The 13,169-nt window shown below is 41.6% G+C and overlaps 1 protein-coding gene across 1 annotated transcript in view; it reads right to left on the reverse strand.

Moving 5' to 3' along the window:
• The window catches only part of LOC110523486 (G1/S-specific cyclin-D2), a 209,178-nt gene that overhangs the window by 124,739 nt on the left and 71,270 nt on the right, over window positions 1-13,169 (reverse strand). Inside the window, exon 2 of the mRNA XM_090231929.1 lies at window positions 1,156-1,405. Coding sequence (XP_090088055.1) covers window positions 1,156-1,190 — 35 coding nt within the window. The 5' untranslated portion in view covers window positions 1,191-1,405. The remainder of the gene's footprint in view (window positions 1-1,155; window positions 1,406-13,169) is intronic.

Consider the following 13,169-nt stretch of genomic DNA (forward strand, 5'->3'; position numbering starts at 1 on the left):
ACTGCCTGTGACTGTGAACCATTAACTTCATTGATTTGCAAATTGAACCAGGGAGCCACTTCAGTGCATCTCTAGCTGTTGTAGTGGGATGCGGGTATCCTTGCCTCCAAGGTAGGGTACTGGTGATTTTTGTTGTTGTAATTGTCTCAGACCAATCATCAGACCAATCATTGGGGCAGAGATAGCTGACCTAGCAGACCTATTATCACTTTCACCTTAATAATCATCTTATCGTTCCAATTCGTCAACAAAGGGGAGGATGCTAAGATGACAATTACAGGTGAATGAACTCCAGATGATTTCTCGACATGCTGCATGTCGGTTCCCGCAGTCAAAACAGAACGTCCCCCATTTCAGTGGCAGACCTGAATAGTTCAGTGACATATGTGTTGAGGCTCTGGTGACAGATCCCACGCCAAGCCACTTTTTCCTCCCTCTCTGCAGTTCCTAGTGATCTGGGTGATAAATGTCCCGACGCACAGGAGCATGGGAAAAACTCATTTCCTTCTTCCTTTGAAAAAACGCCCCTAGAGCCTCATTCAGTAGGCGTTGGGCAGTGGGTACAGACACAGAGACCAGAGGGGAAACAGGAAAGATAACCTTACCATAATGCCCACCCGACATGGCGCCAACCCAGATACTCACCTATTTGACAATGATTCTCTATAACGTTAAAGATATAGACCAGACAGATGCGTTTGAATGTTAAGTTTGAGTGGTCTGACATTTGAGAGATGCTCGTGTCCACATCAAACCACACTGAACACTCTTGTGTATCACATAAAACAACACGGTACACTCTTGTGTATCACATCAAACCACACTGAACACTCTTGTGTATCACATCAAACCACACGGAACACTCTTGTGTATCACATCAAACCACACGGTACACTCTTGTGTATCACATCAAACCACACGGAACACTCTTGTGTATCACATCAAACCACACGGAACACTCTTGTGTATCACATCAAACCACACGGTACACTCTTGTGTATCACATCAAACCACACGGAACACTCTTGTGTATCACATCGACCCACACTGAACAACATGATAACGGAGTTTAGAAACACTCATCCGCATACACAACGGACGTTCGTTGACTGCCATAGCGGTGGGTATACTTTAAGTAGCAGTTGTTGTACCTACTTCACTGGGCGATGCAGCACTGTTGATGACATCATTCAGGTTGGCCAGACCTTTCGTCTCCACCGTCGGTCAAGGGACTAGCGTCACGGTAGGAGTGACCTCACCTGCTGGAAGACAATGGCCTGACCGAGGCCAGAGGGCTGACCATCTCTTCCGATGCTCTCCTCCTCCCTTTGGAGAGATAGGTAGACCTTGGCACCATGGCCTGGTCTGTGTTGCGTATTTGAGCATCTCTCTCATTGAATGATCTCTGCAAGATAAGAACATGAAAAACACATTTAGGGAAATTGAAGAGAACATTGTTTGGATGGAAAAGTGAACAGTTTTTGCCTAGCGTAACAATTTCCCGTTAGAAGAGATGAGAAAAGCCTTGAGGCCGATACGTAAAGCTTAATAAAGAGCAGTGATACCAGCAAGAGCAGTGTACTGGGTTTTTCTTATTCAACTGTTACCAGGCACCTGCGACTGAAATGACTGCAACACTCAACAAAGGGCTGCAGTTAGTTTCAGAGTGGGTGGCAAGGAAGAAGCTAGCCCAACATTTTTCTAAAACTAAAAGCACTGTATTTGGAACAAAACACTCACTAAACCCTAAGCATCAACTATATCTTGTAATAAATAATGTGGACATTGAGCAAGTTGAGATGACTAAACTGCTTGGAGTAACACTAGATTGTAAACTGTCATGGTCAAAACATATTGATGCAATAGTAGCTAAGATTGGGAGAAGTCTGTCTATAATAAAGCGATGCTCTGCCTTCTTAACAGCACTATCAACAGGGCAGGTCCTACAGGCCCTAGTTTTGTCGCATCTTGACTGCTGTTCAGTCGTGTGGTCAGGTGCCACAAAAAAAGTCTTGCAATTGGCTCCGAACAGGGCAGCACGGCTGGCCCTTGGATGTACACAGAGAGCTAATATTAATAATATGCATGTCAATCTCTCCTGGCTGAAAATGGAGGAGAGATTGACTTCATTACTACTTTTATTTATGAGAGGAATTGACATGTTGAATGCACCGAGCTGTCTGTCTAAATTACTGGCACACAGCTAGGACACCCATGCATACCCCACAAGACATGCCACGAGAGGTCTCTTCACAGTCCCCAAGTCCAGAACAGACTATGGGAGGCACACAGTACTACATGGAACTCAATTCCACATCAAGTAACTGACGCAAGCAGTAAAATTAGATTTAAAAAAACAGATTAAATAAAACACCCTATGGAACAGAGGGGACTGTGAAGCAACACAAACATTGGCACAGACACATGCATACACACACACACACACACACGCGCGCGCTAACATACACACTATACATACACATGGATTTATTAATGTAGATATGTGGTAGTGGTGGAGTAGGGGCCTGAGGGCATACAGTGTGTTATGAAATCTGTGAGTGTATTGTACTGTTTTAAAATGGTATAAACTGCCTTCATTTTGATGGAGCACAGGAAGAGTAGGGGGATCCATAATAAATACAAAATACAAATACCTGCAACAAAGATGTGCGAGTGCCATTTGAATCCCAGCTAGAAGAGATCAAATCCAACATACCGTGCATTCAGAAAGCACTCAGACCCCTTGACGTTTTTCACATTGTTCCGTTACAGCCTTATTGTAAAATGGATTACATTCGGGTTTTTTCTCATCAATCTACACACAACACCCCATAATGACAAAGCAAAAACTGGTTTTCGGAATGTATAAAAATGTACTAAAATACAAAAAACTGAACTATCACATTTACATTAGAATTCAGACCCTTTACTCAGTACGATGTTGAAGCACCTTTAGAAGCAATTACAGCTTTGAGTCTTCTTGGGTATGACGCTACAAGCTTGGCACACATGTATTGGGAGTTTCTCTCATTCTTCTTTGCAGATCCCCTCAAGCTCTGTCAGGTTGGATGGGGAGCGTTGCTACACAGCTATTTTCAGGTCTCTCCAGAGATGTTCGATCCGGGCTCTGGCTGGGCCACTCAAGGACATTTAGAGACGTGTCCAGAAGCCACTCCTGCTTTGTCTTTTCTGTGTGTTTAGGGATGTTGTCCTGTTGGAAAGTGAACCTTCGCCCCAGTCTGAGCACTCCGGAGCAAGTTTTCATCAAGAATCTGTGTACTTTGCTCCATTCATCTTTCCCTCGATCCTGACTAGTCTCCCAGTCCCTGCCATTGACAAACATCCTCACATCATGATACTGCCACCACCATGCTTCACCGTAGGGATGGTGCCAGGTTTCCTCCAGACAAGACGCTTGGCATGCAGGCCATAGAGTTCAATCTTGGTTTCATCAGACCAGAGAATCTTGTTTCTCATGGTCTGAGAGTCCTTTAGGGGCCTTTTGGCTACCTCCAAGCGGGCTGTCATGTGCCTTTTACTGAGGAGTGGCTACCTTCTGGCCACTCGACCATAAAGACCTGATTGGTGGAGTACTGCAGAGATGGTTGTTCTTCTGGAAGGTTCTCCCATCTCCACAGATGAATTCTGGAGCTCTGTTAGACTGACCATCGGGCTCTTGGTCACCTCCCTGACCAAGGCCCTTCTCCCCCGATTGATCAGTTTGGACGAGCAGCCAGCTCTAGGAAGAGTCTTGATGGTTCCAAACTTCCTCAATTTAAGAATGATGGAGGCCACTGTGTTCTTGGGGACCTTCAATGCTGCAGAAATATTTTGGTACCCTTCCCCAGATCTGTGCCTCGACACAATCCTGTCTCGAAGCTCTACGGACAATTCCTTCGACCTCATGGCTCAGTTTTAGTTCTGACATGCACTGCCAACTCTGAGACCTTATATAGGACAGGTGTGTGCCTTTCCAAATCATGTCCAATCAATTGAATTTACCACAGGTGGACTCCAATAAAGTTGTAGAAACATCTCAAGGAAGATCAATGGAAACAGGTCACCTGAGCTCAATTTCGAGTCTTATAGCAAAGAGTCTAAATACTTATGTAAATAAGGTATCTGTTTTTAACATTTTAAAACATTTGCAAAAATGTTTAAAAAAATTTTTTTTTGCATTGTCATTATGGGGAATTGTGTGTAGATTGATGAGGACAAAAAAAAATCTATTTTAGAATAAAGCTGTAATGTAACTTAACAAAATGTGGCAAAAGGGAAGGGGTCTGAATACTTTCTGAATGCACTGTATTTCCAATTTTCTTTCTGTGAATGTAGTTTTAACATCATCTGCACTGATCTATACTAACACTGAGTGATCCATTATGCCAGGTACTAGGGCTGGGCGATATGACGATATATATCGTGTGACGATTTATATTATGCTCAATCGGTTATTTAGTTTATGGTCGCAAATCACACTCTTTACGGCAAAAAAAAATTGGCAATTGGGCAACGCTTTGTGTGGAAGGAAATTTGCAACATAAATAAACATGGAAGAGAGTGAACGTGACACAGAGCACTGAGACATGAAGCTCGTACCTAAAAGCGGGGCAACTTCAGTCGCATGGACGTTGTTTGGGTATGAAAAGTCTGACACGTACCAGAAAACCGTCCTCTGAAAAATATTCCGCAGGCCGGTCCCGACAACAGGCTGGATGAGACCCCAAAAAATACAGTCGAGTGATCAAAACAAACCCCCCCCAACTCAAACGTTGCAAGAGGCTTTTGCCCGAGGCACACAATATCGCGAAGAATCACGAAGATGGAAGGAGATAACAGCTGCCATTACAACTTACATCTGCAAAGACATGGCCCCAATTTACACGGTTGAGAAACGGGGGTTTCGTGAGTTGGTGCTAACACTCGACCCAAGGTACCAAATGCAAATTGATATGTGACAAGTATTAATGCCAAAATAACATGCAAAACAGGCAAGCCCCAAAAATATACATATACAGTTGATGTCGGAAGTTTACATACACCTTAGCCAAATACATTTAAACTCAAGTTTTTCACAATTCCTGACATTTAATCCTAGTAAAAATTCCCTGTCTTAGGTCAGTTAGGATCACCACTTTATTTTAAGAATGTGAAATGTCAGAATAATAGAAGAGAATTATTTATTCCAGCTTTGATTTCTTTCATCACATTCCCAGTGGGTCAGAAGTTTACATACACTCAATTTGAATTTGGTAGCATTGCCTTTAAATGGTTTATATTGGGTCAAATGTTTCAGGTAGCCTTCCACAAGCTTCCCACAATAAGTTGGGTGAATTTTGTCGCATTCCTCCTGACAGAGCTGGTTTAACTGAGTCAGGTTTGTAGGTCTCCTTGCTCGCACACACTTTTTCAGTTCTGCCCACAAATGTTCTATGGGATTGAGGTCAGGGCTTTGTGATGGCCACTTCAATACATTGACTTTGTTGTCCTTAAGCCATTTGCCACAAGTTTGGAAGTATGCTTGGGGTCATTGTCCATTTGGAAGACCCATTTGCAACCAAGCTTTAACTTCCTGACTTATGTATTGAGATGTTGCTTCAATATATCCACATAATTGTACTTCCTCAAGGATGCCATCTATATTGTGAAGTGCACCAGTCCCTCCTGCAGCAAAGCACAACCACAACATGATGCTACCACCCCCGTGCTTCACGGTTGGAATGGTGTTCTTCGGCTTGCAAGTCTCCCCCTTTTTCCTCCAAACATAACGATGGTCATTATGGCCAAACAGTTAAATTTTTGTTTCATCAGATCAGAGGACATTTCTCTAAAAAGTACGATCTTTGTCCCCATGTGCAGTTGCAAACCGTAGTCTAGCTTTTTTATGGCGGTTTTGGAGCAGTGGCTTTTTCCTTGCTGAGCGGCCTTTCAGGTTATGTCGATATAGGACTCGTTTTACTGTGGATATAGATACTTTTGTACCTGTTTCCTCCAGCATCTTCACAAGGTATTTTGCTGTTGTTCTGGGATTGATTTGTACTTTTTTAGGAGACAGAATGCATCTCCTTCCTGAGCGGTATGATGGCTGCGTGGTCCCATGGTGTTTATACTTGTGTACTATTGTTTGTACAGATGAACGTGGTACCTTCAGGCATTTGGAAATTGCTCCCAAGGATGAACAAGACTTGTGGAGGTCTACAAAAAAATTCTGAGGTCTTGGCTGATTTCTTTTGATTTTCCCATGATGTCAAGCAAAGAGGCACTGAGTTTGAAGGTAGGCCTTGAAATACATTCACAGGTACACCTCCAACTGACTCAAATAATGTCAATTAGCCTATCAGAAGCTTCTAAAGCCATTACATCATTTTCTGGAATTTTCCAAGCTGTTTAAATGCACAGTCAAATTACTGTATGTTAACTTCTGACCCTAAGGAATTGTGATACAGTGAATTATAAGTGAAATAATCGGTCTGTAAACAATTGTTGGTAACATTAATTGTGTCATGCACAAACTAGATGTCCCAACCAACTTGCCAAAACTATAGTTTGTTAACAAGAAATTTGTGGAGTGGTTGAAAAATGAGTTTTAAATGACTCCATCCTAAGTGTATGCAAACTTTCGACTTCAACTGTATATATTTTAGGCCTATATTTATTTTGTTTGCAACTATAGTTGAAGTGTTTTCTATTTACCTTTTTAGATTGTCTACATTCGTATTTTATATTTTGTTACATGCTTAATTGAAAATGTGCACAGGTTCTAAATAAAATAAATAATCAAATATGAGTAAGTACCGTTTTATTTGTTGAGTATAATTCAAAATGTAATAAGAAATAGGTCTTTACATGTGGTCATTTTATATAAACTATTTATTCATTGAATTTACAGAAAATGTGCTGTATCGTGATATGTATCGTTATCGGGATATGAAATGACCTATATCGGGATATGAGATTTTGGCCATATCGCCCAGACCTACCAGGTACCGTAGAGACAATTGATATTACTCTAAGGCAGACTTGGGCTGTAGAGGAAATTCTCATGATCATGTTATTTCAAGGCTATTAAGAATTAGAATGAGAGCTGGAGTACATTGCCCCTTCCTGTACCGAAGGATACTCCGGGTAGCCTGCATGGCCACAGCCGAATGTGGCCTAAATCATTAGGCCTGGCAAGGCATTCAATGGAATAGGCTATACGTAGTCTCTCAAACAGATATTTACAGTATTTTTCATTGTACATTTCACTTTCCTTTAGGAATAGATTGAGGTTGACATTACTTATTTGAATAATTAGAAGACTATACATGACTAACAAAATACTTTTGATTCTTTCAAAGTCTCTGTAATCAGAACTTACGCCATATCATTGCAACAACAGTAATGGGAACCTCTTCGCACCATCACTGTCTCAAGTTACAAATTGTGAAATACAATGTTAATAACATGTCAATGTTGCTGTGTGTGTGTGTGTGTGTGTGTGTGTGTGTGTGTGTGTGTGTGTGTGTGTGTGTGTGTGTGTGTGTGTGTGAGTGAGTACTTTGAGGCCCTCTCTTTCTGTGTTTCGGACTCCCACCAGGTGATGAATGGTCTCTAAGCCAGACCCACAAAGTCCTGCCCACCCTGCTGCAGGCACTAGCGCAGCAAAGCTGACAATTATTATTTACCTCAGTGCCCTTGCTAGCAAGCTGACAGGATGGGCAGCATTTGTCTGGCTAATTTGCTTACTGAAGAGAAAGATGCATCCTGTATACCTCCAGATGACAGTCTTTCTGCAAAAGTTTATTAAAAAAATATATAAAAACTCATACTAACAATGCATTGCGTCTCTGACATCAAGAGATGGTGTTGGTGTTGGCAGTGGACTCTTTCCTGACATTCATGTTTGGTCGAAATGCGAGAAGATGGGAAGAAAGTTGTACCACTTCGGGCAGACTGGGTTATGGGAATCCCTGACACTAAGTCATATGCGGGCCTCACTTAATCCCAAACAATTACGATGGCTACCAACAGTAGAAGAGTAGATTCGCCATGAAGCCGAGGCTAAAAAAGGTTTGTGTGGCCACAGTCAATGTAGGCTCCAAGTCCATTGAGCCCACTGGTATTACAGAGTCATCGCAGGCGGCTTAGGTTATGGATGTGAATTGGGTAAGTAGGTACTAAAGTGCCCAAAGAGTTTTGTCATGTTATGTTGCTAGTAGATGATTAAAAAAACGAAGCTAGCCAGCTATATAAGTGCACCGGGCCATGCAAAACGAACTGGCCCACATGGTGTTTGGGGATGGAATAAGCTAGCTCGCTAGCTAGCTCGCAGGCTAGCTACAACAACTCCAACAGAATACTGCACATTTTGCAGGAATCAATGGTCAAATACCAATCGGATTCACGTCATTGTTTATTCCAAGGTATATCGTTATTTTTGCTGAACTGCCTGATCTTTATTGGCTGGCAGAACTTGCAGGATTTCATGATAGCCAATGTTTGTGTTAGCCATTATCTCGATTTACTGCTCCTTGTAGTAGCACTCGGGCTTATGTGTGGCTAGCTATTGCTACCATAGTGCAACAACAGAGTTTTAGCGAGTTTGGTCATAGACTTTCCATGTCTACTATGACGGTAAAGGTTTATCTTGATTTTGTGTCACAGTACGAGAAATGTGCTGAACTGCTAATAATTGATGTGTTTCAAGGCTGCTAGTTGTTAGCTAGTAGGGGTATGCCGGCAGGGTTGTAAAAGGGCTATATGCTAGAAGCCTGGACGTTGTATACGTTTGAAAAAGAAAAAAAAGCTGATACAGAATAAAGAAATCAGAGGATATGGTCAGATGATAAGTGGGCTTTATTCAGAGTGCAATGTTTTTACAATATGAGGAATCTGTATGATGATGAGTCTTTCCCATTTGATTCACTCCTGCTCGCGTAAGTGCTTCTCTTCACGTCATGACTTCGGTCAAACTCGGATAAAATATGCATTTCTCTCAAAATACAAATGTACAGTGAGTGATATGTCTTATTTGGGACTTTTAGTATTGGGACTTTTAGTTGGAAGGACAAAACAAATCAGAATATTTAACAGCAACCCAATTCTGCAATCGTCCTTTTAAAATAGGAACTAATGCTTGTTTTATTCAAATGTTTTTATAAAGTAAATTATATAATCAGGACTGTCGCAAAATGGGGATCAAACGAGTTAACAACAAAACAAAAAACATTTCCAATCAGTACATCTCCAGAGCAGAGAAGTGATGACACTGCCCCCGGTTTGGGGCAAGCCCCTCACTGACTGTGTCTCTGACTCATCCCAGGATCCTCTCATGATGTGGTCTCCTCATATACCTCCATCCTCAACACAGACTGTTATTCACCCACTGGGTGAAAGGCTGTGTCTGCACCATCCTTTTGAGACTCATCTCAGATTGATGTTGTGGATAGGCAAAGGACGGACCCATGGGGGGGCTGTAAATGGCTTCTGAACGCTACAACATGCCGATAATGAGGGATATCACCCTGTAACACAGATGGCTCTGTCACGTTAACCTCTTGGGGTTGTTTTGGATAACATCCTCATTTGAATGCTCCCTCTTCTGACAATTGAGTGTTTTGCCCTCAACAACTTCATCAGCTGTTGTACAGCAGCAGTTGAGCAGAGACCAACTGAACCGGAATAGCTTGTACTGTACTCAAATACCACTAGTTGTACACAAACGTTTAAAACCGGCAAAATGTTATTTGAAAGACCTGTCAATTAGTCTAGTTAACAGTTTTACTTCTCTTGTGAGAACTGAGTGAACCTTCATTCATTTCTAGTCCAATAACTCAAGGGAAGATGTTCAAAGTGACAACATCTCACACAGACGAAGGTCAGGCCAGCCGACACAGACCAATGGAACTGTAGCAAAACCAGCTCAGCGGCCATCCATCCACAGGCAAGACAGCATTCTGGGTGAGGACAGAGGGACATGCATGGTGTGGAATGGATCAACAGTGCTGGGGAAGAGAGGAGCAGCTGGAGAATTGTAGAAGAAAAGAAGCTCTAGTACACAGTGTAGGACAGAGAGGCACCAACAGACCCTTTAGTATCCATCCAAAAATAATGCGGCCATTCTGACTTTGTGCACAGTTAGGTCAGGTCTGGGCTGGGAAAACTCTGGAAGACCTTCTGTCTCGAATGGCATCATGGAACACATTCCAGTGAGTAGTATCCATTGATCCAACAAATGACCCTTAGGGATGGACCAATGTAGCCCACTGCACAAGCTTTGCCAATGCTATGGAATGGTCAATAAAAATAATACCCACAATTCATAAAGAGGCCAGAGGATTTGATAGCCCATGTAATCTCCAGTAAGAATCGCATCTCATCTTAGACATTGAAGCTTATGAAACTGGAGCATTCAAAGTCCAAGCGACCACTTGCCTCAGCTTGGACCAGATCCTAGAACCTTTTGACATTGATGTCAACAAGACAGGCTGCTCATTGAAACAAACTCTTTCCCCTCTATGGCTTGAGTCATGTTCTCACAATAACCAAAACATGTGTAGCAAAACAGTGGTCAGCATTTAAGAGGCTCAGACAAATGAAAGGGGATCATTCATGAATATTATCAAAGGGGTTCCATGATGTAAAACATCCAAATGCAATAACAAGTTCGATACTGAAATATTAGGGAGTATTGTTCTCTTCCATTTATGCCCTTGTGAACCTAAATCACAATGTAAACAAGAGAAGCAACAAAATACGCAACTGAGAACACCTGATGACACGAAAAAAGCATGTATTAAAAAAAAAACCTGTGGCTGAGTTGGGGTGTTTATTGATAGGTTGTAGCCAAGGTTTCCTGCTGTGGGGTGTCAGTACACGGGCCTTTCTACCCTGACTCGCAGCAGCACCAGCCATGGCTTAGGCCTGTTGGGCACCTCAGCCCCACTGACCATGTCTAACCCCATCCCATTGCCAGAACACCTGAGGTTATCAGCCTGGCTAGCTACCTCCCATACAGCATATTAAAATAAGCCCTATTCCTCTCCCCAATGGCAGGGCGCTCGGCTGTTGTCACGACAATCCTCAACCACTGCTTCTTCCCCTCGGAGGCAAAGCAGAGTAATCCCATTTACTCTCTCTCATCGCTCTTTCTATCATTTTCTCTCTATCACTCTCTCTTTCTATTGCTCTCGCTCTATCTTACTATTTCTCTTGTTGTTTTTCATATTGCTCATTTTATTTCAATCTTTCTAATCTCTCTCTCTCTCTCGCTCTCTCCTTGGCCCAAATCACCATTTTGAATATTAATAAGGCCTTTCTGATGAGCATGCTAAATGGGTGTCATGATGATTTGGCTGGATTGTCTCTGATAAAGTAGGAGTACAAGGGGACATGGAGGAAAAGCGGCGATGTAGTGTCCACAACTAAATAATCATTGTGGAATCTGAAAAGACACATACTCCGAAAGCATTATGGTGGACTTACTCCGTGCACATGCTAAAAGAAAGGAATGAGGAGGGTAGATAACTACGTGTGTCATTGTAGAAAAGTATTTCTATACTAAAAAAAATGTGTTCTATTATCTATAGAATAGGCCACAATTGATTTTGGCCCAATAGGCCTGGCATATTCCCACGTTCAAGGAGCTTTCCTAAAATTCTTAAAATGAATTCAAAAAGGAACTAATAAGTCATTTTCATTTAATTTGTATTTAATTCCAAGTAAGTCACAGCCTATATGTGCAATTTATAGACTAATGATTAAATACAACAAAGTGTTGTTTAAAAGATGAGTGCTTTATGTCCCTACCAGCCTATTGTGTCACACTCGCAAATGCTTCACAATGTATTTCTTTGTAAGCTATTGCCTTGAAATAATTGAAATAATATAGCCTAAATAATTCATTTGAGGCTTCCTGTCTGGCTCCTGACCTATTTAGAGTGTTTATATGCTGTTTAATATGACATGTGGCCTATTTGAAATGATGTGCGCTTCTTACATTCACCTTTTCCATGTTTCTTCAAATACTTTTCATTCAAATCCACATGGTTCCGTTTCAATACTTCAAAACCAAATGGTAGGTCCAGGTACTCACAGAAACAGAGAGTGCTGGTTAAATAGTGGTTTTAACGAATGGAGTGAATTTGGAGCGGTAGTGTTTTTCCCTGGGAGCTTGGAGACGTTTTTGGTCCCCAATTACCAAAACTGACATAACCCGAGAACGATTGGGAAATAATGTCATTTGTAACTCAAAATGGGGGCAATGGGGCTGAAGCATCCCATTCAGTCCTGACAGATTCTTCCGTTTACATGCAGAATCTGTCCATGAGAAATTAGATTCAGGCTAAAAGCTTCCCCTGAAATAGATGTATAAGACAACCTGTAACTTTTACATTTTATATCGCAAAATTGTGTGATTTGCATAAAAGTATGCCATTTTCAATCTGTCTTCACTTTACAAATAGATTATGTTTCTGTTTGGACGTTCTTTAGAGCACATTTTCCCTTGCAGTTAAAACTGTGGTGGGAAAGGACGCACAGTAAATTGATTTAGTGTCTGTCTCCTCTCCATGGATTCCTTCTTAAACAGTCAAAATGCAATTCCAATCCCAGTCAATAAGACTAAATCATAAACAACGTTAGTTCATTTGTCAGGAAGCGCCGTTGTTTTCTATAATCGCATAATGGGTTACCCAGTACGAAATGTGAAGATCATTTTCCTTTGTTTGTTTTTCTTCTCATATTATTTTGGCTCGGTCTACACATGCTGCCTCACTGCATCGCACATGAAACACAGGATAATAGGAAACAGTGACTTCTTTATTTGATAGTACTCCTTTTCGATTTCTGCAACTTTCCTACAAGCAAGTGAGACAAAGCCTAGTGCATAAGCCAAAGTCATTGTGTATTTGCTTGTAATAATATGCAATGGACAAGATGTCCAGGCCTAAATGTGAACCATTTTTAGCTCTCTTTTAAAAATGTCAAAGAAGACATTACACCTGCGAGTTCACAAGCTATCCTGAGCACATCAGTAGTTGAATTTAACCAAGCTTCTATGTTGGTGTGTTTTAGTAAAAAGCTGCTTGTCAAAGTGTCAATAGATAAATGACAGGAGGATAAAATGCCATGCGACAATTAATTGATCATAGCAGGTTTAGCCCCCCCAAAAAAATCACACATTCACT

This window comes from Oncorhynchus mykiss, chromosome 1, assembly GCF_057628025.1.
Source record: "Oncorhynchus mykiss isolate SJ-2025 chromosome 1, ASM5762802v1, whole genome shotgun sequence".
Classification (NCBI taxonomy): domain Eukaryota; kingdom Metazoa; phylum Chordata; class Actinopteri; order Salmoniformes; family Salmonidae; genus Oncorhynchus; species Oncorhynchus mykiss.